This window comes from Meleagris gallopavo, chromosome Z, assembly GCF_905368555.1.
Source record: "Meleagris gallopavo chromosome Z, MGAL_WU_HG_1.1, whole genome shotgun sequence".
NCBI classification, from domain to species: domain Eukaryota; kingdom Metazoa; phylum Chordata; class Aves; order Galliformes; family Phasianidae; genus Meleagris; species Meleagris gallopavo.
This window is the reverse complement of record NC_139435.1, coordinates 55,072,298-55,099,622: the sequence shown is the minus strand read 5'-3', so window position 1 is coordinate 55,099,622 and position 27,325 is coordinate 55,072,298. Positions and strand designations below refer to the sequence as shown.

Here is a 27,325-nt window from a genome sequence, read left to right as displayed (position 1 = left end):
CAATGGGTAGAAACCACACTGGGGGTGCCTGGCTGGCTCCAGACTGTGCTATGAATCATCATCTCAGCACAACTTTGTCCATCACTGATAAGCACCAATCATAGGAGTGATTTAATGAGTGCTTTGAGATAGTATAGAAATGTATATAGACACACATCTAAGTAATTGATCATAATTATATATTACTTGTAGTGATATGTAATTATTTGTCGTATATGCTTGCTTTACCAGTAACAGTACTACTACATTACTACTATAGTAGTAATGCTATGTACCAATACTTTGCAAAGAAATTTAAGGAACATAAAAGCCTCTGCTCATGGCTTCCCACAGGAAGATGAGGGGCAGTCAGCTGCAGGCAGCTGAGGAACAAGTTGGAGGAAGCCAGTTTGATTGCATTTCTGTTGGTAAGAAAACTGCATCGAGCACAATGGGAGATAGTGAATGGTGCTTGAAGGGCAAGGCTACAGTGCTCAGGAAGCAGGCAGCCTGAGGAACCAGTGCTGATGTCCAGAAGCAGTCCAACAAAGTGGCTTTGCACAGTAGAGCTGCATGTGCTCTGCATGGGACACCTCACTGCCACCAGTGGAAATGGGAATGGCAAGTAGGGAGCAGCCCTCAAAACGCACTTGTGCAGGTGGGTGGGCATGGGTGCCCCAGCCCAGATACTGTACAGGCCAGCCCTGCATCTCTGAACTCACACAATGTCGCCCACAGCAATTTCAGCATCCAGCACACAGGACAAGGAATTAATTCTTGGCTTTATTTCCCGGAAAACATCTGAGGTCAAGGAGAGCTTTTCTCAACAACAGGCATTTAGCTTACAGTGGCTTGAGGTGATCTTAAGAACCCCCTTCTTTAGCACAACACAATAAGATAGATCAACTCATGGCGTATTGCCCACTGGAAACAACTTGTTTGGCTTGGTGTCCTGGAAGTGCTGCCACGTGACGAAAGCCTCCTATGTGGTTGCTGATGAAACTGAGATATACAACACGAAGCAATTACTAGCTGCATATTTAGCTTTTGAGCAAGTGGAGAGGTTTCTGTATTCTCTTGAAGGACAACTTGCTGCTCACACAACAGCTGCATAGCGACAGAAGATTACTTCTTAGTGTATTGGGATCTGGATAAACAATCACCAGATACCACTATGGCTATCATTTCCTTTTACTTACAGTACTTCTGTAATGCAAAATAAGTTACCGAGGGATAAAAATAATGAAGGTAGCGGGAGTAATAGAAGAAGAAGATCCCCACAAATCAGAACTCTCATTACATGGCTGACATGCCTGCCATGCTCTGAGTTAAAAGAGAAAGAGAGAGAGAGAGAGAGAGCAGGGGAGCAGAGAAGGGTCTTTCCTCTGTGATAAGAGTATTCTAACATAGTTACATTAATAAACAAGAAAACTAATTAACTGAAATAAAGGGGTAGAATTCATCAGTCTTTTAAAGTTTGGAGTGGAATGAGAAAATCAGACATCTCAAACAGGAGGAGAAAAGGAGGAGTGCTGATACCAATCAAAGGAGGATGTGTTAGATAACACTGGCAATACAAGGTAAAACAGAACAAAGTCAGATGCCACAGATCAGGTTGTGTGGGTAACTGTATGAGGTGCTGCATGGGTAATGATGACACTGCCTTCTCACAACCACGTGTCACAGCACAAAGCCTGGGATAGTGCACAACGTGGGTCCTGTTTGTGAAGCCAGCATCTGCTGGGTCTTGCAGCTGAGGGATCTTGCACACAGCAGTAGCCTACCCAAATTCCCAAAGCGAATACAGAATTATTACTATGTGTATTCCTTGGACTTACTGAGAAATGTAGCTTTCTAGAACAGCTCAGAAGTTTTCATACTTCATCCCCACCTACAGATTTCTTTCTGATATCCTCAAAGATAGAGATTTAGATATTAAAAATTTAGCTGTTCTTCACTTTTTCTACCCTGCAGGCTACTCCTTGTGCACATGGACAATCTAGGAGATTCACTGGCCCTGTCAGCTTTGGAGTCTGCAGTCAGTGCTTGAGAAGTGTTTCTTCTGTGGCCATGCAACCTGATATATTGGCCAAACATTGCTCTGACTTGCCACATGCTATCTGACAACATCAGGTATGTGAAATGCAGTGAGAGTCAGGACAGGATGGATCCCTTATTATCAGGAAGAGATGCAATTAAGGCAAACGAGATCTAGCCCTTCCTTGGTTGGTCATAAGCCTAATTAAAATAGTCCAAGCAGGAATATATATTTTAAGCCAGGACTTTTTGTTGTTGTTGTTTGTTTCTAAGCATGGGCATTCTCATTTTGGGATGTATTGCCTTGGAAATAGATCTAAAGTATACTACAGGTTTTTGAAGCTGGAGCTGTTCCTCCGTTGCAGGTTATTCCATCTGCCATACAAAAAGAAAAAAAGAATTAGAGGTACAGTTATAAGTGCACTAGAATCTCTTCTCATTCACCACAGCAGAGTTTTTGGACTTACACTGAATGGTGGGTGAAATACCTGCAGTACCTTTATCTAGAGATGTCTGCTATGCAAAGTAACTGTGAATTCAAAGTTACTTTGGAATTGTTTAGGTTGGCAGAAACCTTCTTCACTTAAATACTGATTACTCAGTCACGAAATAACTCCTCAGAAGTCATACTCAGAGCACTTATTTTCAGTACTTTAAGAATGGAAATGAGATAAGACCTCTAAACTCCGATATTTAAATAGTGTCTACCCTAAGGAGCTGTTTAGGGAGTAGCAGTGGTCTGTAGTGCAACAAGAGGACACTTCAGTGCAGCCTCTGGAACAAAGGCAGCAAGTTCTGACAGGCTGGTTTTCAGCCACCTGGAGAGGCAGCCAAGAGCCTTCCATCTTTCTCAGAGCCAAACCAAACCTCAAGATATGAAGTACGTGTTAATATAAGCTTTCATCCAGTGTTCACTGCAGCTGAATAGACTTCAGTGCTATACAGAAATGCCCACAGAAATTGGGAAATAGATTTAACCCAAATAAATCGTCAAAGTGCTAATTTGGGCTAGAAATGGGATGAACTACATACCATACCCCAGGAATGTGTTAGCTGTTTTCAAATCCTCCTGCTTCACAAGCTGCGAGATGGCACATCAGCCAAGCCTGTACAAAGGGATGTGTCCCTGCACTTATCCAGAGACCTACAGACACTGCACAGAACTTCTTGCTGATCCCAGCTTCATGGAGGCTTGTGCTGCATGTAGCCTCATTTGTAAGGCACAGGTAGCCCCCTATGCTTCTGATGCCTGACAGCCTGTATGGTACCAGGCCTTGAAGACAAAAATGTATTTTAGAGTTCAGTTTTAAACTTCGCTAGTGGAGCAAGGTTGAGGAAACTGTGCTTGGTATCTGACATTGTTGGGGCTACAAAGCTTGCTGCTGGTCTCACTGAGTAAGTGCATTCTGAGTTAGGAACAAAACGATCAGTGTTGTTTCTGACCTTTCTGTGCAGCCATTTTCTCTTCCTCCTTTTTCTTCTCTTCCTCCAGAGCTTTCATCTTTGCATCATACTCATCAGCACGCGTCTTCCACTCATTCCTGTTGTTCAGCAGCCCATCAAGCATAGGCTGAATTTCCTCATGGAAACGTGAAAATTCCTGACCAAAATACAGCCATCAATGCCATGCAGTGTGGAGGTGCTGACTTGCCACCCATCCTTTGCACCCAGGACTGGCCCTGATCCTTGCCTGTTGGGCTGGCTACACAAGGGGGGTGCAGATGGCATGGAGAGGGGCCCTGCAGCATCCTGGAGATGGCAGCTGGTGAGAGGAGGAAGTTCATCCCTCCTGAGCAGGGGGAAGGATGAGTCTCCCTCTCTCCTCCCCTCCCTCCTTCCCTGTGCCAGGATGAGGACAGTGAGTTCTGTCTGCTGCTCCCGGTCTCATCTGGTATACAGATGATTCCATGCTTTTCTTGGACTTGGATCTCTTTGGAGTCTCCAAAGCTTTTTCCTTCAAGAGGCAGCAGAACAGATTCACTGAGAGATAGGAATCCCCTTGTCATCTCCTCTGCCTGCCCCTGTGCTCCTGAGTGCTGTTGCTGCGCCAGGACTCTGGATGCTAGGACCTGAATCTCATGTTGAGAGGATGGTGTGCACAAGAGTGTGCTTACCTTATAGACAAATGTGCACACAAAGTCGATGAAACCCACTTGAAGCTTTGGGAGTTCAGCAGCTTTCCTCCTGTCCATCATGGGCTGTGGTAGGACACAATCACACCATACTATATAAGAACATTGCACTGGAAAACTCTATTCTCTTTTCTACCCAGAGTTGCCCTGTTGTGTAAGCTGGGCTGTTCTGCTGTGCTGTCCATCACCTCTCTCATCCTCCTCTGAAGAGAAGTGGAATGGGTTTGTTTCCTATGCTGTTTCTGTAGAAATTTTAGAGAGCTCTTTCTTTGTCTGCTGTGGGATCAGGGACAGAGTTTTTCCCTTCCCTTTCTCAAGCAAATTTCAATTCTATAAAATATTTCTGAACATGGAATTATATTTTAATATGGCCATTTTGCTTACTGTACCATTACTGTATTGTTTATGTTGCATCTGTGGAGATATACTATGAAAGTCTACTTAGTGTTTTTCTTAAGTCTACTGGGTCTGTCATGGCTTGGAATATTCTATGAGTTAAAAAAAACTGAGATGGATGGAGAGACAATCTGAAGGAATAATTCTTGGTTCTTTCAATGCCAAATTTAAATATTTTCCCTAGCTGAATGCCGACTGTTCTGGTGGATTTTGGCAAGCCTGAGAGCCACAGAAAGACACAGCTCTCTGAGAGCATCCCTGCATGCAGTAAATGTCTATTTACTGTCTGAACTGCTCCCTCTAGCTCTTATGGGATACTTACAATGGGCTGCTGCTGAAGGACGCTTATTTCTAAGTCCCCTTGCTCCCAGAATTCAGCTGCTACCAGGAGAGCTACCTACATTGCCAAGGAGAGAAAAAGTAAAGTTAGCACTGATTTTGATTTCCAGATGGACTTTAGGACAGGACTGACTCTGAAGCAAATGTCACTTCTAAGCCCTGGGTTGCTCCACACTCACATCCAGCCCCAGCCTTTCTGCTGGGATGGGCAGCAGTAGCCATGGAATTGCACCTGAGTAGTGATGGCCCAAATACAATTGCACTTGGACTTGTCAGCTCACTGCTTATTAAGAAACATTTCTAATGTGTCCTGCAAGGATTTGCCTTGTGGTCACATTTATGGTTTTCTATTAGGACTTTTTCAGCTGTCTTTTTCTCCATACTGAACAGGAAGATGGGTTTTATTTATTTTTATCCTCCTTTAAATTTTAGAGTTTCTTACCTAGTAATTTATTAAGTTCAGTTCAGGAAGGGACTCCTAACAGAAAAACAAACAACTAACCAAACAGGAGGTATTGCATTAAAACAACCACCACCACCTAAACAATTGTGAAGTTTTTCCTTCTTTTTTCCTTTGCTTCATTTGGTGAATGAAAAATTCCCTGCAGAATCCAAAACTATAATTTTAAAGATTGATTTATTCATCAAGAACATTATTATTATGAAGTATTTTCAGTAGTTTCAGTAGGAAACTTCAACACAGTTACTGAGTAACTTAGAAACATACAATGTTTTCGATTACAAGCTAGAGAAATCTTGACAGTATGTCAAGAACCTCACCTTACTCTGGACTTCCCAAGGCTTAGTGATTGCTGACAAATCACAGGCAGTCATCATCATGGCCCTAAAAACAGAAAATAAATTAGTCTCGTCTCTGAAGCCCTAAGGCTCAGGATGTGCATATCCTACCAAATGTCTCAGTTCAGTGCTGAAGTGGTAGATAAAGAAAGGCAGGCTGCTATAGCCTTGACTCTTACTGGGACATGGATCAAGAACTGCTTCATGAATCAAATGGGGTGCTAAGAAACTGCTCTCTTCTGACACTAAGAAGTTCATCATTTCAGCCATTGCTAGGCTGAACCTTGTGCCTGTAGGCTAACTCATCTGAGTTCCTTGTGGATGTTTAACAGTGAAAACTGCAGCAAGGTTGTAGGTACAACTCATCACAAGCACAGAGTGTTCTGCAGAGCATCTGCTGGTTGCAGCAGCACTGTGCAACTCAGAGGGATTGCCATTAGGAAGAACAACTATGGATTAGGTTCCCTTTGCTCTGCCTTTGCAGAGCAATACATTTTTACCTTGTGGTTTTGCCCTGCTTCTCCAGAAGATTCAATTTGAGTGGACACTACCACATGCTGACCTCCTGCTAAGGGCAATGCAAGAATGTACTGACTGCACAACACCAGTGTGTTGGTTTTTTTTTCTTCACTCAATTTACATTAGAAATCAAAAACAAAGAAGTATATCAGCTAGGGACTATTGCTGCTGAAGCAGAAGAATCTTTTTTAAAACTGGACTTATTGTGGGCGTGTGCATGCTTTGTAGCTCCCATCACCCAGCCCCAGAAGAGGGACATTACCACATCTCTAAACCTCAAAGAGATGATCTACTCACATGACAACTTCTTTCTTTGTCGTCTCCAGAGACAGGTAATCGGTCCAGGCAGTAGTATTGTCATATGTCTTAGACTCGTCAACAATCTTCTGAAACATTGTTCTTTTTCTTTGAGAAAAAGAAAAAAAAATAAGTTCCAAAAGAATGAAGCAGGTGTGTTAAAAATAGATGTCTGTGCTCCCAATAGACATTTTCCTGGCAGTTATGTCTTCAGGGAAGCCGCCAGCAAAACCAGGTATCATCACTTGCTTCTCTTAAATAGAGGGAACTATTGTAAATGGCTTAAAGAAATAATAAACAGAGTAGTGAGACTGGAGCAGGAAGCTTGAAAGCATGTGCTACTTCAAGTAATGCATAATGAGAAGGGCTTCTGGCTTTGCTGACAACACTAGAAGGCTTTTTGCCTGAATGTTGAGCAAATAGCAGAAACTTAGAGCTAGCTCAGGTGTTAAAGCACCTGTAAGACTACCTGTTGCTCAGTCTGATCTTGTTAATATTAGTTATAAACCTAAATATGGGAAGCGAATTCCAGGGAGGGATTTATATACCATACACCCACATTTTGAGTAGCATGAAATCTTGAAAAATCTGCTGGTTCAATGCTACTGACAAAGAAGGACCTTTAGGCCATATCCACAAAGAAGCTTGACTATGTGCTCTGTCCACACTCTTTCACCTGGAATCTGATCTAAATTAAGTCTTCACATACAGATGACAAAGACAAGCTAGTTCCTACCTGGTAGGGAAGGGAAGTGCAGATATCTGTTCCCATACAACCACCAAACCTCCAAAGTAAGTGAACTGGATTAGGGTTGGGGTTAGGGTTCCTTCCTCATAATCCTTTTTTCTTTTTCTTTTTTCTTTTTACTATTTATATTGTGTGTAACATCCTTCAGTGTAAAGCACAGAAGTAATCTCTGGCCCTGTATTTCAAAGCACATTTTGAAGGTTCTTTGCTACTTAAGATGTCAAATATCATAGACTTCCAGCTTATGCCCCAGGAAATTAGTGCGTGTGACAACATGATCTTGAGTATTTTTGGCTTTGGTGAGTGAAATAGACTATGGACTGAGTATTCACCTGTAATGGACCACTTACTATGTGAGTTGTGTTGTTGCTCTCTCAGAGAACTTAATGGAATGCTGGACAAACCATTGACCATTTGTAAGTATTCTTAGTGCTGAAGTGTTATAAAAAAAATAATCTCTTTATTTCTGTTAGGGGCCTTCTTCTGCCTTGGAGACAGAAAGCTGAAAGTCACATACGTGATGTAATTAATCAAAGTTCAAAATTCTTTTGAACAGTTTGAATTCTTCCTGGAAGCTCTAGTATTGACATTAAAAACAGCCCTCTAGAGGCAGTGTCTGTGAACAGGTTTGCTACCCAGAGGGGCTCTCAGAGCAAAACATCACATTTTGTCTTTGTACAGCTCTAGCTGCATGCAGCTCTTCACCCACAATGTATATGACCAACTTACTTGAAGTAGAGTGCCAGATCTGTTGCTATAATGGCAATATCCATCAGATGAATCATGTGCTCATGCTGTCTCCGGTTGAGGTTCTGGCATATATTCAGTGACTGAAAAAGAAAAGGAAGCTGCAAAATGCAAGCACTGTGCTGCTGTGAGCTACTGGGAATCTTCATTTCTCAAAATTGCCTTTTTTTCTAAGAGCTGCAGCTTGCTTCCCTAAGATCTGTTGGTGCCTGATCTCCCTCTGTACTCACTGAGCAGGGTCAGTGTCTGCACCTTGATACACCTTGAATTTGCCAATTTGCCTGAAATGGAAAGTTAGCTGGGGGAGTGTGTTGGCCTAGGTCCTATCCACAGGACTACAGAAGGACAATCTTGTGTTTCATGTGTTCCTAAAGGGGCTAATGATATGGCTTCTGAAGAATCTGGGTCATGCAAGTGTTTTGGTCACCTGTGAGAAGAAAGCACCCTGAGGGTGGAAGAGAGTGAGCTGGCTGCAGAACCTCAGAAACCAAAACCAGAGATATATCCTGTGCTAAACCTGTGGGCCATGGGTCACAGAATTTGACAGGCTGGTGTTTACTGATAAAAAAAAGTCACTGCAGTTAATTTACTCAGGCTCTTATATTACAGTTAATTACAAACCTCTTCAGAGAGCAAAAACTTTCCAAAATCCAGGTGATGTCTCTCTAAAATTGAAGATCCGTGTAGTTTAGCTAAAGGATTTTGAGATCTGGTAGCATAAGGGAAAAATAAAAGATGTTAGTATAGCACTTAAAAAAAAAGTATCCCATCTGATATTTGTCATGTACATTCAATTTATCTAGCAAAAGCTTAGGAGTAATATTGTCAACAGGCGACTCTGCTTATAGTTATTTGTACACTGCATATAGTATTCTTCTGCCTGTGGATTTCACCTAAATTGTTATTCTTGGCAGAATTGTTGTTATTGGGCATAATGAACTTGTTGTTAAGTTCCTGAAAAAGTACATTTTGGCATGTGGTAATAGGAACAGGAAAACCACTGGTCCTTGAACATCTTCCTAGGCAAAGTGCAAGACAATCTCACATTCAAAGCACTTGTGATGAACTTGCAGCTTCACTTACATTTTTTCAAAGCTCCAGAAAGCAGTGGGATAGCACAGCTAAAAAGCATTGCAGAAAAGCTATCATCTGACACTACCTTGCTGGTTTTTTGAATCAGCTACTGAAAGCAGTACTCACATCCTCACACATGTGATAGGTGATAGGTTTCTGCAGGCAGCAAAGGCAGTGCTACGCATAGTGCTTTCCAGCAGAAAGCATGCTTCCTATGTCCAGGATGCTCATGGAAGCATCCTGCTTCAACAGTGTAGAGCTTTGGTTTAACCAAAGAGCTGAGGGCAGCCTGCTAGGAGGCAGAGCCCAAGTTCACAGCATGCAGAAAAGAGAAGTTAATTGACAAGTAAGAGTGTTACCCTGTATATAACAGAGCTGTGCTGGACTTTAGTTGGATCACAGCCTGAATCCGCTCCATGCAAGAGAAGCAGGAAATGATTGGAAGTGGCAAGAAAGCACTTACTTCATCTGGTAGAGGTTGTTGGTTCCTCTGTGGTCTATATCGTGGCACAGAGCAGCAGTTACCATTGCAAAGGCTTCAAGGTCTGTATAGTAGCGCTTCAGTTTGCCTGTCTGGAGGGTAAAAATGTGCATGCCATCTGTTAGTATGTCTTACAGGAAAATGGGACTGTGACTTGGACAACCCCCATTGAGACAGCCCAGGAGAACTGGAAAGATAGATATTACATACAGTGCATTTAGATCAGAATGGGGAAGCAACTGGAAACAAAAGGTTTTATACTCAAGTAGACACCTGTCATGTGTATGTGCTTGATGCCTATCTGCAAGGTTGGCTGCCTGCTGCTATAGTAGCCTCGTGCCATTGGAGCACTTGCACCCTGACAGCCACCTGCATGCCTTCAGTGCTGGGCCATAGGGCTGATCCATCACAAGTCTGTGGTGACTAGAGCACTTCTGATGCCTCTGTCCTTTTGTGGGCATCTCTCATCCATGAGAAATGGCATTTTGCTACACTCACACTACAGTCAAAGAATCATCAAGATTCTAAAAGACCACTAAGATCACCAAGTTTAATTGTCAGCTAACTCCCACCATGCCCATCAACCACATCCCTCAGTGCCACATCCACATGGTTCTTGAACAGCTCCAGGAATGGTGACTCCACTACCTCTTCCAATGTATTAATACCCTTTCTGAGAATAATTTTTTTCTGGTATCCAACCTGAACCTCCCTTGGCTCAACTTAGGGCCATTACATCTCATCCTTCCACAATTCTCCTGGGAGATGAGGCAGATTTAGCAGTGGACTTATATACGTGGCTGTTCTGCCTACAAATGGGAAATGTGTGGTTGTCTTCATCTGAGCTAACATCAGTCACTGCCAGAAGCTACTGGAGGAAAGGATGTCCCGCAGTTCTTCACCCTATCACGCAGACAGATTAACCGGGAGGCTCTTCAATACCAGACATGTCTGTGCCTACAATGCACTTAATGTAAACTGGAGCCTCATATGGTGCTAGAAGTGACAAACTAATCCTATGTAGGGTTTGAAGGGAGCCCTGCATATCTCCAAGCCATGACATCAGCCCTACTTGGGGTAAAGCCGTGCCACAGAATGAATAGGGATGGTGTTACCTTACCATGAGAAGTGTGAACATGGTCTGTGCAACGTTGAAGCCATGGCGCCAGTTGTGGTATGTTATCTTCCGGTAGCCTTTACTGACAGAGTACACAAACCTCACCAGAACCTGAAATTGGGGAGGAGGGTGTTTGTTTGATGTCAGCTGGCTTGTTGGTGAAGCTGGCTGCTGCTGCTTTTGAAATAAAGACAATGCATAGAAATAATGGATAATGGTCAGACCTTCAAGAGAGATGGCTCTGTAGGTCTGTAGAGATGGAATGTTTACCCCCTACGTGGTTATAATACAGAGCATTAAATATCAGACTGTTTTTTTTCCACCTGTGTTCTGCTTTTCCATGTGGTTTTTCCCTTGTAACTACAGAGGTTTTTTCCATTAGAGAAGGAATAAGAGAGTATTCATTATTTTAAATCTCAAAGGGGCAGCAAAGAATGACTGTTCTTCACATCTGCACCAGGACCGTCATTCCAGAGTGGACATTTTGAATGCTTATTGTACTAACTCATGCTGTGGGTAAGAAGCACAGAGGTAACCCTTGCGCAGAGCCCTTCGATTCCTTCCTGCTCCCCTGCCGGCCACTCCGGTAGGAGGGACGTGCGGCGGGAGGCTCTCTGTGCAGCAACCCGCGGGTCCCACTAGATGGGGATAAAACTCACAGCATGTGCTGAAACATCCCTCGAGGAGACGGGAGCGAAAACGCGTTTGCCTAATCTGACGGACACGGACTGTTTTTTCAAAAAGCCTTGAATTTGCAAATTGAGGACTTCGGGGTTGAATAAGTTTCGATAATGGGGTAGGTAGGTTTTCCACGGTGCAGTCTCAGTCTTAGAGACCCAATAGCAAACGCATACTGGTAGCCCACAAAGTGCTCATCTTCCCACCACTATACAGAGCAGAAGTGGCCAGCTTCATGCTCCAGACTCATGAACGAGGTGGGGGTCCTGGGTTAGGGTTAGTTACCTCCTGTGGGATCTGGAACTTCTTCACCACACCAAGCTCGTAATACATCTGAATGCCACACTTCACCAGCTCCAGCTCAGTGCAGTCGAAGTCTGAGAACCTGAACTCATAGATTTCAAACTTGCTGGGCCCTGGGAGTTGCTCTTTCTGTGAAAGGCAAGATGGTTTGTTGCTATGGTATTAATGCTGTCCCTAGAAATACCTGGAAGTGGTTTTGCTAAGCAAGAAGTTATTGGTCTGATGCTGCTGGAAGACATCTCTTTTAGAATGTGACACAAAAACAGCCCTAAGAGGTCTACATTAGGGTTAGGGATAGAGTTAGGGTTAGGGTTAGGGTTAGGGTTAGGGATAGAGTTAGGACTGCTACCAAGCAATCCTTCCAAAGGACCTACATGCGCAAGGATAAACAACTTTTTACATAAGTAAATATTTTCCTTCAAGGATTTAGTACAGATGAACAAAAATGTTTTTCTTCTTTCTCTGTTGAAATAGTCCTGTTAGTAGGGGAGGAGAGAGAACATTTATGGTGTGGCACAAGATATTGTTTGCATTCTGTTAAGCACTCTTCTTTTTAATTTGATGTAGTTTGGAGATTCCAAACTTGTCAGGTCTTAGACTCAGGAAAAGTATTAAAGTTCCTCATTTATTCTTATGAACAAAATGTATGATAGTTCAAGGCGGATGGCATGTTCCCAGGTGGACTTTGGAACCTCTTGTGATAAGGAGGCACTAGGCAGGCATTTCACAGGAAGGCATTCTCTGCTACTTGGTAATAATAACCTCACATAGAACACAGGAGGGGCAGGTATGTTTCACCTTCACCCTTCACCAGGTGCCTCATTGATATCTACCAACTCCAGCAACTCTCCCCTGCCTCCACCCAGGCAATAGTTGTTTGGCACACTTCCAAGTTCACCCGCACATTGCCCTTACCAGAATACTTGCCAGCTCCTCTTCCTCACACTCACTTGGCTCCTTCCCCAGCTTTTCTCTTGTTGGCTGAAAAGAGCATGGACACGTTACACTGACTACTATATCTTACAAGACCGTGTGCTGTAAAGCTCGGGGGTAATCTAGGGTGAACCTACAGGAGGCAGCTCTGATAAGAAGATCATATTTTCCTCTCAGACCCTGCTTTTTTTTCTTCAAGATATTCTTCCTTGAAGGAATGTTATCTCTTGCATTAATTTTGGCTTGTTTTTTCCTCCACTTGAAAAAAAATTCCCCTAGAAAATTCCCCATGTCTCAGCCAGGCTTAGCGACTCTATATCTTTTGTACCAAGATGGTTTTAGGGTATAAATTAGCTCCTCTTTCACAACCTACAGCCTGCCCTGAGCAGCATCTGCATGAGCCCACCTCCAGGCCTGGCTTTGGCACAGCATGCTGAGGCAGAGAGCAGACCGCAACCAGCCTCAAGTCAAAATTAAGACTTGTTCTGCTATAGTGTGAAGGCCTCCATGTCTGGAAGATTTTATATGGGATGGGAGACCTTGTCCAACAGATACAGCTGTTGTTCAGCACTGACAAGGCTGTAGGTGCAGACTAGGCCGGTATGCTCACAGGAGTGCTGTACATTGCAAGGCATTACCAGAATTTCCTGAATTTCATCCTTGTCACATTTCACGTGGTAGAGCACCATATCCTGGGCAATATCTTTCCGGTTCTCCAGTTTGTTCATCTTATCATACGTATCTGTGTTGAGTACAGACCAGCCCAAAAACTGTGTCAGGGACTTGGAGAGGAGGAAAAAGAGAAACAGTGAAGTAACCAAAGTGTCTGTTCCCTATAGCCACAGAAAGATAATGCTGTGTAATATATGTATATTTTTATAGAAACATGAGCTCCATTGTGGCCCCAAGTTTAGCAATGAGCAATTGCATGTTTGTTCCTAACTGCTAACTGTTCTTCATCACAGCAGCTCCCCAGCTGATGGATCTGCCTAGATCTTGAGATTGTCCATACCCATGCAGATTCAAGGACCCTCTGTCCTGGGAAAACTTGTGTATGTTGTTACAAGTATTCAGTATAATACCCCATGTCTATGGGAAAGGCGGCTGTCACAACCATGATAGCAGGTTAGGAACCCTCATATCAAGGGAAAGCATGATGGTCTTGTCACCTTTCACATCTGTTTACTCACACTTTGTTTGCTTTCATCTTATTTGCTGCTAAGTGGCCAATTTGAATTGATTTTTTTGCTTGGTCGTTTTATTTGGTAGTAAAAGTATTTCAGCAAATGCTCTGATTGATAATGGATGTCAAGATCTGTATGTCCATGTTGGATTGAAACTAACAGAGAAGCTCTTCTCAGCAACAGTGGCTTCAATTAGTGCTACTGTTTGTAGATTCAGTAGCTGGCCACACCTTGAATCACAGCTACACTGATAAGTTAGGTGTAATTGCCAGAGGGAGTTGCCCAGCTTTATCTGAGCACAGGTCAATATAGTCATGTTACTACCTCATAGCTGCTGATGGCTAGGTGTTCAATCTAAGAATGCTGAAACAAAATGATCTGAACATTACAAATTTCAAAAACATCCAACATTTCATTGAGTCACCTTCAAAACTTTCCATCTACTGCATAACCTATTAAGAAACTTAGTTGCAGAATGTTGAAGGATGTTTGCAGAAGTGCTGTGAGAAAAAAAAATGACCTCTCTCAACCATATGAACTTCTTCCAGACACAATAAGGAATTATACCTCCATCAGGGTCTCATCCTGTTCATCAAATGGTTTCCCATCTTTTCTGTTAAAAAATGTGACGACGCCAACAATTTCTTCCTTTTTGTTGACTATTGGCATGGAGAGAACATTTTTGATAGTCCATCCTGATTCGTCTAGAGGACCTTCCTTGAAGAAATAGCAAGCAGAAAGACACCATATGCTTAATTTGTTTTCTAAATCCAATTTCATATCATGACTTCTGATGAAAAAAATACCTATGTGCCTGATATTGATTCTGAATTACATTTCTGTAAGTAAAGTAGAATGCTTCATAGAAGTGTTCACATTACCTGAAAGTTAAACATCTCATCTGCAGCAGCATTCATAATATTGCAAATCTAGGGGATCGCAAAAAAAAAATAAATACATATTTTACAAATTTGACATAGAAATTGATTAAAATGCCCAAACAAAAAAAAACTGAAAAGCAGCTTTAATGAGACTTCATTTCAGAAAGCCTTAATGAAGTCCAAGCTATGCACTTACAAACCCACTTTCAGCCACATATGTTGGCAGTCCAGTAACTAGTGCCCAGTGATCCGGCGTAGGATTTCTGATAGAAAGAAAATGGAAAAGGGTAATTAAAGATATGTATTTATTGAAAGACAATGATGATAACAGAGCTGGCTGCACAATCTACATATACATTTCACTCTCAGCTACCAAGCATTTCTGTTACTTTCAAAGGGACCTACATGCACAAGCATAATTTTTTACACAAGTAAATATTTTCTTTCAAGAATTCAGTACAGATTAGCTCATAGAATATAGTCAGCAGAGCACTTGAGTTAAGAAAAGACTATTCCTGGTAGTGAGGGTCATGTTTCAGAGCTACATCACAGAGAAAAAGAAAAGAAAGTCTCTGGTTAAGAGTCAGCCAGATTAAACACTGCTGAATTTCTTGAAGCATGAAAGTGCATATCAGGTGGATATTACTGCAGAGTGGGGTGACCAGCACAGGGTAAAACTTCTGTTGTGTCAGAGTTCTCAAGGAGATCTTTAGTCACATCCCACAGCAGTTGGACAAGTGGTGAATGGAAGTGCTGAGGGTCGTGGGGAAGTATGCTGAAAGGCATCTGAGGAGGTGGAGGGCACATGTGTATCTATATGTGGAATAGATACATGAAGATACATGAAACATGTAGATGAAAGATGAAAGTAGATGGCTAGGAAGCTTGATGAGAGGGGAGCATTCTCACCAACTCCTGCAAATGCAGCCATTTATGTTTCCCTTCTCATGTTTTGGTAAGTGAATGTTGAGGAGAGAAACGCCATACAGAAGTGGACAGTTAAACCACTAGAGAAGAGGATGGTTGTTGGGGAAGTCTTCTCAGAGCCCACTGGAATGGAGACCAATCTACTCCACAAAACTCAGTGGCAAGAAATGAAGGTGATTTTCAGAATGAGAGTCTCAGGGTAGAGTAAAGAGTGGAGGAAAAGTCAGAGACAGCCTTGAGGGGGGTGACCAAAGGAGAAGAGAGTAGACAAGAAGCTAGAGGACAGGCAGAGGAACAGGAGGGACTGTGAGGGTTGAGAGGATATCCAGATGAGTGGTGGGCAGGGCTGCGATTGCAGATGCCTCACCACCAGGGCAAGCTGGATGGGCTCAGAGGCTAGCACAGGAAAGATACCAAGGAGGAGTGATGCCCTGGGTTAACACAGACAATGGCAAAGCTGCAGGCAGTCAAAGCAGCTCATTCTCACACAAAAACAATTGCTTGTTGCAGTGGTTCTTGGAGCCTGACTTACAAACCAGGAGAATCCCACTGCCCTGGAAAAAACCTTGTCCCACATCAATGTGAGTTGAAACAGCATCCTACATTCTGGCTTCTTACTCAGTCCTGTATCAGTCCTCTGCATATCTCTTTATGAACATCTTTAAGTCAGGGACAACCTTTGTTTTCGCTGCACTCTGTGTCTTTACCAAGCACACACAAAGAGTGGCAGCAGTCTGGGCACTTACGGAATGACTTTAATGTCTTCTTTTCCATGTAATATATAATCAATGACTTTGTAAAAGACTATTTCCTGCAAATAAAAAGAAGAGCAGTGTTAAATCTAGTGGTGAGATAATTCATCGAGACAAGAAAACTATAAGACTATATAAGACTATAAGAAATATGGCTGTCTCTTACTCTGCCGTCTGGAGTGCGAGGTCCTGAGTAAGGAGGAACTTCTCCCAGCAGGACAGGCCATAGATCAAAAAATTCCTGTTTTTCAAATAAAAGAAGCATATTTAGAGTGGAAAAGAGCATTTTGCCTCAAATTTCAGAGTAACTGCTGCTTTTCTATGCTGGTTTTTGTACTCTGTAAACAAGACATGAAACAACATGGCTATACCAATCTTAGGTAGCACAGTTTCATATGGCCATGTACAGCTTATACACAAGACATCAATCAGTGAACAGTATGGACTGTATGCACAGAGCAAGAACCTATTTCTATATTTTCCATGTTCCTCCATTTTCCAGATTGCTTCAATTAGGCTGATTTGCTACCTCACTAAACCCAAAGAACAGTTTCTCCTAGGCTATGTTATAATGCTGATCAAAGAATCTTTACCAAAATAATGACCTTTTAGTATATCTCCTCAAATGACCAACTGCTGTAAGGGCTCAGGCAATGTGGTGGAAATCACAGTCATTGGTAGCCTCAGTTAGCCTGACCCCAAAGTAAAGCAGAGACGCTATGTAAATTTTGCTGTGTAACTCCCAAGTAAAGCTTGTCAATCAGCTTGCGAACAACCAGAACAAATCGGAGCTGCAGAGGTAATTCATATGCTCTTAGTCTGCATTTCCTTGAAGCCAAATTTCACCTTGAAGCCTAGATAATATGCATATGAATGAGGTCTTGAAGAGAGTGTCTGCTTTGTTGCTGGGTGTTTCTACTGGTATCTCATTATATTTCTGGCATCCAAAGACTTGCTGAGACTGTGCTTGCAGTGCGGGCTTTAATTGGGATTGCTGCTTGATAATTAAACATGTTTGCTTCTCCTTTGTCTCTATTCTTGTCCTCTACCTCTTCAGATAGTCCCATCCCAGTGATAAACTCTTTATTCTCCTCCTCTTTTCTCAATCCTACGTTTTTCATTTGTACAATGGGATTAAAAATGCAAATCAAAGCAGGAATAATGACTTAAACCTCGGTTGGACTTTGGCTGTCCTAGTAAACCTTATATCCACAAATCAGTCAGCTATGGATAGTAGCAATCAGAAATATCTGTAGCTCATCAGTGAACACTCACCTTCTGCTTTGTCATGTCCAGGAGGCCTACTGAGTACCTGTCACAATTCAGATACGCTCTCACTGTGTAGAAGGCTTTGTGGAATTGCCTTTCAATATCTGTCAGTTCCTCAAAGACCTTGTTAGCTGACCACAGCAGCACCTGCAGGATAAAAGCCAATTGTAAGCATAGCTTTCCCTTGAAGTTAGACTTCCCAGATGTGTTTCCATTAACAAGATAACTGTGGTTGTTTTTTTTAATACTACAGTCCCAGTGCAATAGCAACAAAAGTGCAACTGCAAAGTGTAAATTCATTGCTTATTTACACCGGGAATTACTAAAGAGAGATGCATTCTGAGGACTAGTCATGCCATCACAGAGTACTATGCTAAGGGCCAGTCTTACAAAGGTAATGGTGCCAAACAGACTGTACACTTACTTTTTATATCCATGAGTAAAATCTTGCAAAGTCTAAAGGCTGGAGTTGGAAATATTTGAATCAACTCTTTCCTTAAAGCTTTTGCACACAGATCTTGTGTGCACATTGGCCTATGACCCTCTTCCCCATGCAATGCAGTGTGGCCCTATCCTTAAGAAAGCTGTTGCTACTAGGCCATTTCATCTGTAAAAGTGGAGATTCTGCAGTGAATTAGGCAGATGTTTCTAATAGTAAAAAGGAAGTCTTTGTGGTCATAAGGGGAGCTTTATTATCTCTGAAATGATAAGGAAGCCAGCTATGCAAATGCTGACCTTTGCTAGTGCCTGTGTGCCTGACTGGGTGCTTTCCTGTCAGAGCCCAGGAAACAACAGTGGCAGTGCCTAGAAGTGCTGGAAGCCTCTACCTGAAGCTGACTGGACCTATGCTTGGAACATGGAGCACTACTGCTTGGCCACAGTCAGGAGAAGTGTGACTCATTGCTTCACTGAGGGCTAGCAAACATCATACACAGTTCTGGCCTGCATCACTCTCCTTTTCTGACCTATGGGATGTGAAAGCTCTGGCACTGTTGTAGAGACTGAGGTGCTAAATGCTACCAGCATCCCACAGATAGGACAGTGTTGTTGCCAAGCAAATTGCTAATGGAAAATGAGCAATGGCTAATTTTACTGCATGCAGTATGTAAAGCTGAAAGCCACAAATGCAGTGACAAGGATTGAAAAAAATGCATGGAGAAAGAGCAGTTCATGAAATGATGTAAACAACTCTGGCAAAATGTTATGTGGTCTTCTACTAAGACTCTAACAGAGTACAGTCTAACAAGCAGACTGTATTCTCTTTGCACGTAACGTTTTATGTACAGATATTTTTGCAATATAAAAATCTTACACATCTTTGAGAATGTTGTTTGCTCAGACTGTACTGAGGTAGTTTTAAGTCTAGAGCAACAAACAGTGTTAACTCTTGCAGATACCTTCTGATGGCCAAACATCTGCTAGTTGAGCTAATTTAGTTTTTCTTTTCCGCCTTTTGTGGGATCTGCTAATACAGCAGTGACATATGACATCTGATTCCAGGGTTCAAGCGCAGGTCAGAACACCCTGCAGGATGCATTGGATCTTCCACATCGTGGGTATGTGTTTTCCTTTTAGACCCCTCCATGCTTCCCCCAGGCTTGCTAAGTCCTCAAGAGGAATGAACTTTGGGTAGTTCTACCTTAGTTAAATTACTTAACATTGCTAGATGGCTGGATCACCTGGACACCATTCATTGTTTATGTTTGTGGAAAGAACTGTGCGAAGAACAAACCATGGGAAAAAGTTGTGACTGAACAGGTTCCATTCAAAATATCTGAAATTCGTTAATTTCTACTGAAGGGAGAAATAGAATAGGAGATGAGAACCATTCTGCTTTCACTAAGAAGAAATTCTATAGTATTTTTATAAGCATAAAAGATAATATTATAGTGCTCTTAATTGTTTTCGGAGATCTTTCAGTGCTGTTATCTGAAGTAGATAAATGCCTCAAGAGTGTTCCATCACCTGAACTCTGCACAATATATGTATTTACCAGCAGACAGGCATGGTGATGAAGGACTCTGAGGAAGAGGGAGTATGCGAAAGCATCCAGGAGCTGCCTTTTCTTTCTGCTCTTTAGACACAAATCTCTGAAGGCAGATCTGAAACCAGAAAAAGTGCTTTTGATTTTAAGATATAGCCCAATCTGCATCTTTGCTCTTACCTGGCCTCTTCGAGTCTCACAGTTGTGAAGATAACTCAAGTGATAAATTTTCAGGTTTAAGGAAGCAAAATTCAGGTACTTCAGGAAAAGCTGTAAGGAAAAACAATGGAATTGGGCCAGATGCAGTAGCAGTCTCATGTATATTGGATTTCATAACACAACTTCAGCAACGTCATGGTAATTCCCCAGGATAAATGCTTTGCTTTGCACCAGTGTGAGATAAGGCTTATCCCACTGTAACTTCCCTGAAAGATTTCTGAGATAAGCATCTTCATAATAAGCCTCTTCTGTTACAGGGTGTGTCCCCTGTAGGGAAATTTACACCATGGTGCTTCAGTAAAGCAGACATCCCTAATGTAGAGGGATGTATAACCCATTTTATACATGTTGTACAGCAATGCAACAGCTGAACTACTGACCACTTACTGTTTCATCAGAGTTGGTGAAGAATGGGCCATTCAGCTTATTAATAGCCAAAATGACAGCAACTAGATCTTTGCCATTCAAGATGGGTGTTGCAAGGATGCTTTTTGTAGTGTAGTCGGTGAGCTCATCAACAAATGAACTGAACTGGGGACACTGTTCAAAGAAGAGTTTACAGATTAAGCATTTTAAACAATATTTGTGTCCTTAAAGCCAAACCAAAGCACAGCATCTTGATGCAAACTGTCTAGAGAAAAGTTTTGCTTACAACATTGAGGAAGATAAAAAATTAGTAGAAAATTATATAACGAATAGGTAATAAAACTAGTATCAAGGAACTGGCTATGGCTGTTGATTGCAATACATGTGCTTTTTACAAAGATCTTGCTAACTATAATCATTTAACATGTTGAACTCTGTCAGAACAAGGAGAGTCTCCACTAATCATCCTCAAACAACTGACTTCCTTCATTATACCTCTGGTATAATTTTCTCCAGTGTTGTATTAACACTGCAAGGTGCATGTAACCAATTTCTATGCAGTACTGCGTAGCTACAGTTTATAAACCATGCTTTCTATTACACTCACTAGGATTCTCATTCAATGTCATTTTTCTCCATGGAACAATCTAGACCTTGGTTCTCCTGATAAAAAATTGTTGTCCAGAGGATTCCCTTCTCTATTAGAGTATCTTCAGCCTTAGTCTTACAGTTACAGTTCTTATCAGTTTATCACTCCTTCATGAATGAAAGAGCAGCAGCAGGCATGGGAAATCAACCTGTAGCCATTTCATGTGCCAAGTATTTTTTACTGATATTGGGAAACGCTAGGAAAGATGTTATGGCAGCCTCAGTACGAACCACAGTGATGTTGGGCCTTTGTGTTTGGGATAGTGGGCAGGATAGTCTACAGGAGGATGCAGCAGGCACCACCTACATGTTTTTCCTGGCACTCTCCCTCCGCACTTTGAGCAACTCAGCCCCATCTCTCCAAGGAGCTTGTTGGCCAGGGTTGCAATATGCAGATAGCACCAGCAGGGTTTGGCTGAACAGGGAGTCCTGCTCTTGAGAGAACTGCCATTCAAACCATTGGGAGAGCATTAGGTCATGCTGTAGGAGCAGAATGAGGAGAACTCAGTGTGACTGTAAGTGTAATTGTCTCTCAGTGCCAAAAGAAAATAGAAAGGGTAATGTGAGGAAGTCAGACAGCCCAATGTCCTGCACAATGACTTACTCATACCTTCTTTTCCTTCTGATGGGGAATGTGGGAAGGGTCTTGCTGAACCATCATCTTCCTGCTCAGCTGAACGAATTGTCAACTACAGCTCCTCTTATCTGAATTATTAAAAGCCCAGAGCTTTGTTGCCTCTGATCACAATTGAGATGTTGCTTCTGAAATAACTATCACTCTAACGCACCTTCTCCCTACATATCCTCTACTGATAGCCTTCCCTGCCAACTAGGGCATTTAAATGTTTGTGTTTCCTTCAAAAGAACTGTCATAAGAGTAGCAGCACTTGAAAGAGTTGAAGCGCAGCTCTTGGCTCCCAGTTCTGAAGTCCTTACTTATTCTTACAGAAATGTCTGAAGAGAGAACCTTAAAATTTTAAGTTATTTTCTGATGCATATTCTGCAAAAGAATGGTTGCAAAACTAAGTCAATATCTTACTGTGTTCTATGGAGATCAAGGAAGATTTTGTTGAAGTATTTGGATATGATCATACTAAGCAACAAATGGACAGATGAACAGATGGTCTCTTTGTATCTAGCAAATAAGAGGGGGAGTAATCCCAAATGCCATATTGGGGTCACTTGGATTTTAGTTTTATATCTACGATTAGGGCAAGCAGATTGTAATTCCAGCCATTCAGATTTATGTGATTCAACTGAGGAGTATGAAGGGTAGGTATTGTTATGAAAGCCATAGGAATAAAACACTGAAATTCTTTGCACCCCTCTCAGTATTGCACTGCACAGTGTCTGCTGAAAGAGCGTGCTTTTTGCTGCTTTTGGTGAAAATCACCCATACTCAGGTTACAATTAGTCCATGCTAGACTATTTGGTGGATAAAGAATTGGTTGGATAGTCTCACCCAAATGGCTGTGGTCAACAGTTCTATGTCCAGGTGGAGGCCAGTGACAACTGGTGTCAGCGCAATCCCAGATACGTATATAGACTGGGAGAAGAACTCACTGAGAGCAGCCTTGTAGAGGAAGACTTGGGAGTTCTGGTGGATGAAAAGCTGGACACGAGCCATCAGTGTGTGCTTGCGGCCTGGAAGGCCAACAGTATTCTTGGCTGCATGAAAAGTAGGGTGGCACCAGGGAGGAGGAGGGAATTGTCCTCCTCTGCTCTGCCCCATCTGCAGTATTGCATCCAGACCTGGGGCCCCCAGCACAGGAAAGGTGTGGAGCTGTTGGAGTGGGTCCAGAGGAGGGCCACAAAGACAATCAGAGGGGTGGAGTACCTCTCCTATAAAGAAAGGCTGAGGGAGCTGGGCTTGCTTAGCCTAGAGAAGAGAAGACTCTGGGAGAACCTCATTTAGGCCTTCCAGTATCTAAAGGGATCTTATAAGCAGGAGAGAGACCAACCTTTTACATGGGCAGATAGTGATAAGACAAGGAAGAATGGTTTCAAACTAAAAGAGGGGAAATTAAGATTAGATATTAGAAGAAAATTCTTCACTCAGAGGGTGAGGCAGTAGCACTGCCTAGAGAATTTGTGAATGCCCCTTTCCTGAAGAAGTTCAAGGCCAGGATGGATGGGGCCCTGGATAGCCTGAGCTGGCGGGTGGCAATCGTGCCCCATAGCAGGGGGTTGTAACTGAATAATCTTTAGGGTCTCTTCCCACCAAAACCATTCTGATTCTGTGATTCTATGACTATGATTCTATGATGAGTTTAGCTTCACCTCTCTCCACACATGAAGTTGGAAGCAACTTACACACTGATTACTGGTGTATTAGTTTTCACTAGACAGTAATTTCAGTGCTCCCAGTTCTGGGACAAAGATGCCCTTCTGTCTCTTGACCCCTTTGAACCAATAAGCATGCGAGCCTTTTGTCTACTGAGTGAATCAATATAAATGGCAAACCTACCTCACTGACATCCTGGATGTTCATGGTTTTCTTGGTTTGCGCAACATAGCCCACGATGCCTAAGTCCAGTGGGTAGACTATCTCGCAGTCTGGGGAAACCAGGCATTCCTCCAGCGTGCTTCCTTCTTGAATGTTGAAAAGCCTTGTTGCAAGCTCAGGTGTGCCGTTTCTTTGTCTGTACATGAAAAGACTACAGCGATCAGCATGAATAAGGGACCTGATTCTTCTCAAAGTCTTGAATACAACTTTCTCCATGTTGATGCTTTCTTGCATGTCTTGTATCAATTCAAAAAGAATTTCACTTTCATTGTCATCACAGGGCTCTGTTTTCAATTTCTTCTCAAAATACTGCTTGGCAAAAGCAGGGTTGCCATCAAGAAACTTCTCCACGTCGTCTTCACTAATGCTCATTGTGAATGTCCTGGATCCTGTAGTAGTCCAATGATGTGGTCTATGCAAGAAGCACTCTTATTTCTGATGTAGTTCCTAAATTTTCATAATAGAAGATGTTGCTTCTAGAACAGCCAGAGATGATGTACCACTGCAAAGAGAGATCGTCATCAGGAAGGTATTCCTTTATAGTGCTGGAGGCGAGTCTGTGGGAGGACAGATCTTCTCAACCAAACAGATTAGATGACCTCTACAAAAGCTTGGGTCAACTTTCTTCTTCTTAATCTAAATGCAAACAAAAAGTGAGTATTCACAATATCTTAAAGCACTCTCCTTTCTCTTGACAAGCAGAAAACTTACTGAAATAATTATATTGTGGTAGCAGCAAAAGAGAAGAGCTGCATCTTCTAACATTGAAATAAGCTCTTTAAAGTCTAATTAAATATATACTGCTTGGACCTAATCCCTAGCTAACAAGGTGAGCATCTTATTATTTCTGCTCTCCTAGCTTGTCTAAGAAACATCTCTAATTGAATGTTAAATATATCAATCTTTAAAGCTGGATGGTAGAGTATGGCAACTATAAATTATGTTTACTAGCTAGCAAATCCCTCTGCTGAAGTGGTTAATGAGCCTAAAAAGAATGGAGGTTTCCATTCAGATTGGGTAGATACGCGCACACTCCAGTTGTCCATGCAGACTCTAGGTCAGTTCTGTGAGGCTTTTACGATAGCAAATGAATAGAACTTCTGTCTCCTGCTTTACAAACGAATATTACGGATAATATTTTTTTTCATCAGCTAAGAAGGGAGAAACTCTCTGCATAGTCTTCCTTTCACTGTTTTGAAAGGAGCACTGAAATTTCCCACTATGAATAATTCACTTGTCTTGGACAATATAAAACACAGTTCTGGTTTAGCATGATTTTGGTGCTGATGTTGACTGGATTCATTCTACCTAGACCGTCTTGTTTGTCTTCTGATTTTCTAATCCTGCCACTGCTGAATGAGCTGCACTACACACACTGCCAAATTATTACCCCCAGCTGTATTTCCCTGCCCTCTTTCGGGGGAAAAAATACAGCAATCCTCCAGGATTATGAGGCATTGTTTCAGAGAGAATAGATGCATCCCATTCATCTACTGAGCAAGACAGATTGAAATGTATATAGTATTTGAAATGTGAGGAAACAGGATAGCTGTTTACTCCTTCAGTGGACAGGGCAAGGGCAAAGAACTTCAGGATGCCTTTAACAAAATGTTTGGACCTGCATTTCCACTGAAACTGAGGCTTTGAAATGAATGATACTACATACAGACTTTGCAGGTATAATCTACAGACATCCTTGGACTATGTTAGCAACAGAAGCAGTCCAGGACCTTTAGTGTCTGCTAAAAGAATACTGCACAGAATGATGTGGCAGTCATCCAACATCAAAAGGGAAAACCTATCTAATGACAAAAAGAAGATCTGGCTGGAGTTTATGCCCCTTGCAGTAGTAGAGATCAGCTTGGCTATGTATTTTTTCTTCTCTGATCTCCATGCAAGTTGCACTTCTTTGTGTGCAAAGTTCATGCTGACCCTCCTTTTGAGACTTGAGACCTCTTGCATTCTGAACACTAAGAACCACATTGCCCCATCAGACAAGAGGGCCATGAGCTGATTTCTCCATTTAGCTGTGCTAAAGGCACAATATACCTTCAAGAGAATAGACTTAAGGGGATAGATCCCAAAATCCCTCAGGTTATGACCTAAAATTATCATCATCAATTATCAGGCTACTCTGTAACTCTCGCTTATGTGAGAGGCTTTCCTATGCCCACTTGCAGTCAGATGTCCTAGTTGAGCTAGGCTACAAACAGACATAGATATCCCTGTGCAGATGTTGTTCAGATGGCAGCAAAAGGCCTGGAAAACCTTTACAGCTGCAGGATGTTAGACCTGCATAACTGGGTTTCATCTACCGGTGGGAACTTCCTTAGTCATGCCAAGTCTAGATGGAGTGGTATGAAGTTTATCCTTCACCAAAGAGTACAACGGTCAAAATAAAAATAGTGAGGTAATGCTGTTCTTGTAGGGCTGCTGTTGTATGTTTATCTGCTGCTGTAAATTATTCTTGGTGCTATCAAGCACTAATCTTGAATGTGTCAGTCTGTGCTTTTGACGCAAAATGCCACAAAGGCCACTACTCTTAGAGGAAATTAAACAACAAGAGTGTTCATCAGTGGTGAACAGAGGGATTTTCAGTCCAAATCGTCCTTGTTACTGGAAGATAACCAAGGCTCACCTGCTCAAGGAGTAAAGGTCCAGGCTGCCTGCCCTGTGAATGTTGGCAGTACTACCAAAAGTGTACAGAAGCCCAAATGTGACTGTGTGTGCCTAAAGGGATGGTGACAAGAGAGGGAGCAGGGGCAGCAGTATTAGAAATACATACGCATGCTAGCCTGGAGCTCAGGAAGAGGGTAAACAGGAAGGACCTTGTCTCCCACCAGGAGGGAGGACAGATCGACTAGATGCTGTCTGCCTCTGAAAGAAGAGGTGAGCATCCTCACACAAATTCATGCAAACTGAAGTGTAGGGGGAGATAGCTAAGAGAAAAATCCTTTCAGAAAACACAGGTAAAATGGTGGTGTACAGGCAGGCACACAGATCTAGAAATTTCTAATTTATAATCTCTCTTATCTTCCTATTCTGTCTTTCAGTTCCGTGGGGTTACTGGAGATGGAGTAAGAAATTTGTTGTATATACTGGTTGAGCATTTTATATGAGTTTAGTGGCAGAGATTTTCTGGTAGATTACACAGCCAGGATATTAAAACAGAATTGTTTCTGAAAAAGACTGCTGTAGAAGGCAGTGTGGGACAGAGATGCACATTTTGCCTTTCATGTTGATATTCAGAAGAAGGGACAAGAACCATCTCAGGACCATCACGGTGGTCTGCTTCAGAGCTCTCAAATGGAGATGGATGGAGTATTTTTGTGAGCAACAAGCACAGGACTATGTAGCAATGGGAAAATTTAATTGCCTTTTATCTGTAGGGAATGCAACACTTCAGGTTGTAGGTTATCCACTAAGGTCTTGAATGTTGCAGTAGTTTTCTGGCTGCCAGGGGTGGCAGCAAGAGCAGGAGGGAGCTTTCTTTGCTTTTCAGTGTATTCAGGGGAAGAACTACAGCAGAGAACTTGAAAATGAGTTAAAGTCAGTGAAACCATGAAATGAGAATTTGAAATTGGAGAAATGGGATATTTTGTTAATCTGGTTAATCTTAAGATAAAAAGTAAAAAAAATGAATAGAAAAATAGGAAGCATTAAGCACGAAAACTTTATTGAAGATGGATATAAAAACTCCATGAACCAGTCAAAATAGAAAGTCTGAAAGGTCAAGATGCAAAATCAAATGAAATTAGGAATATGAAGGACAAGGAACATTTTATTTTACCACACTGGGAAGAGTAGGAATATCAAGAACAATGTTGAAGGACTGGAATGTTTAGAGGACTGCATGAAGTAACCACTGAGCTGCTATTTCTAATAACTTTCTGGGGCTCTGAAATGCTAGAAAAAAATAGATTCAGTTTTCTTTTAGCAAAACAGAACAGTAAGAGAATCCCGTATCAGGCTGCTTTAAATCTAATCTCTCAGAAAATTAAAGAACAAGTA

The 27,325-nt window shown here is 42.1% G+C and overlaps 2 protein-coding genes across 2 annotated transcripts in view; both read right to left on the bottom strand.

Annotated features, from left to right (window-relative positions):
• Window positions 1-749: 749 nt before the first annotated feature.
• PDE6B (phosphodiesterase 6B) lies at window positions 750-23,686 on the bottom strand. The gene is made up of 22 exons (XM_085214232.1): window positions 23,276-23,686; window positions 20,182-20,334; window positions 19,756-19,845; window positions 17,598-17,738; window positions 16,489-16,563; window positions 16,317-16,381; window positions 14,840-14,906; window positions 14,644-14,691; window positions 14,330-14,479; window positions 13,217-13,360; window positions 12,561-12,626; window positions 11,628-11,774; window positions 10,668-10,775; window positions 9,530-9,639; window positions 8,614-8,701; window positions 7,975-8,075; window positions 6,498-6,605; window positions 5,664-5,727; window positions 4,867-4,941; window positions 4,131-4,214; window positions 3,460-3,616; window positions 750-2,391 (listed from the first exon to the last, which is right to left on the bottom strand). Exons 1-22 carry the CDS (start codon window positions 23,684-23,686, stop codon window positions 2,333-2,335), a joined length of 2,511 nt encoding a protein of 836 aa, XP_085070358.1. The 3' UTR covers window positions 750-2,332.
• The window catches only part of IDUA (alpha-L-iduronidase), a 71,373-nt gene continuing 67,730 nt past the window's right edge, over window positions 23,683-27,325 (bottom strand). Inside the window, exon 15 of the transcript XR_014880660.1 lies at window positions 23,683-23,816. The gene's annotated coding sequence lies outside the window, so the exon portion shown is untranslated. The remainder of the gene's footprint in view (window positions 23,817-27,325) is intronic.

Bases quoted from the DNA above. Each gene is read 5' to 3' on its own strand.
- PDE6B (XM_085214232.1), bottom strand. From the start codon at position 23,686: ATGAGCATTAGTGAAGACGACGTGGAGAAGTTTCTTGATGGCAACCCT. The intron at 14,907-16,316 runs GTAAGTGCCCAG...TCTTTCTATCAG, and splicing joins GAAGACATTAAAGTCATTCC to AAATCCTACGCCGGATCACT. The intron at 14,480-14,643 runs GTAATGTGAACA...TATTTCTTCAAG, and splicing joins ATGAGATGTTTAACTTTCAG to GAAGGTCCTCTAGACGAATC.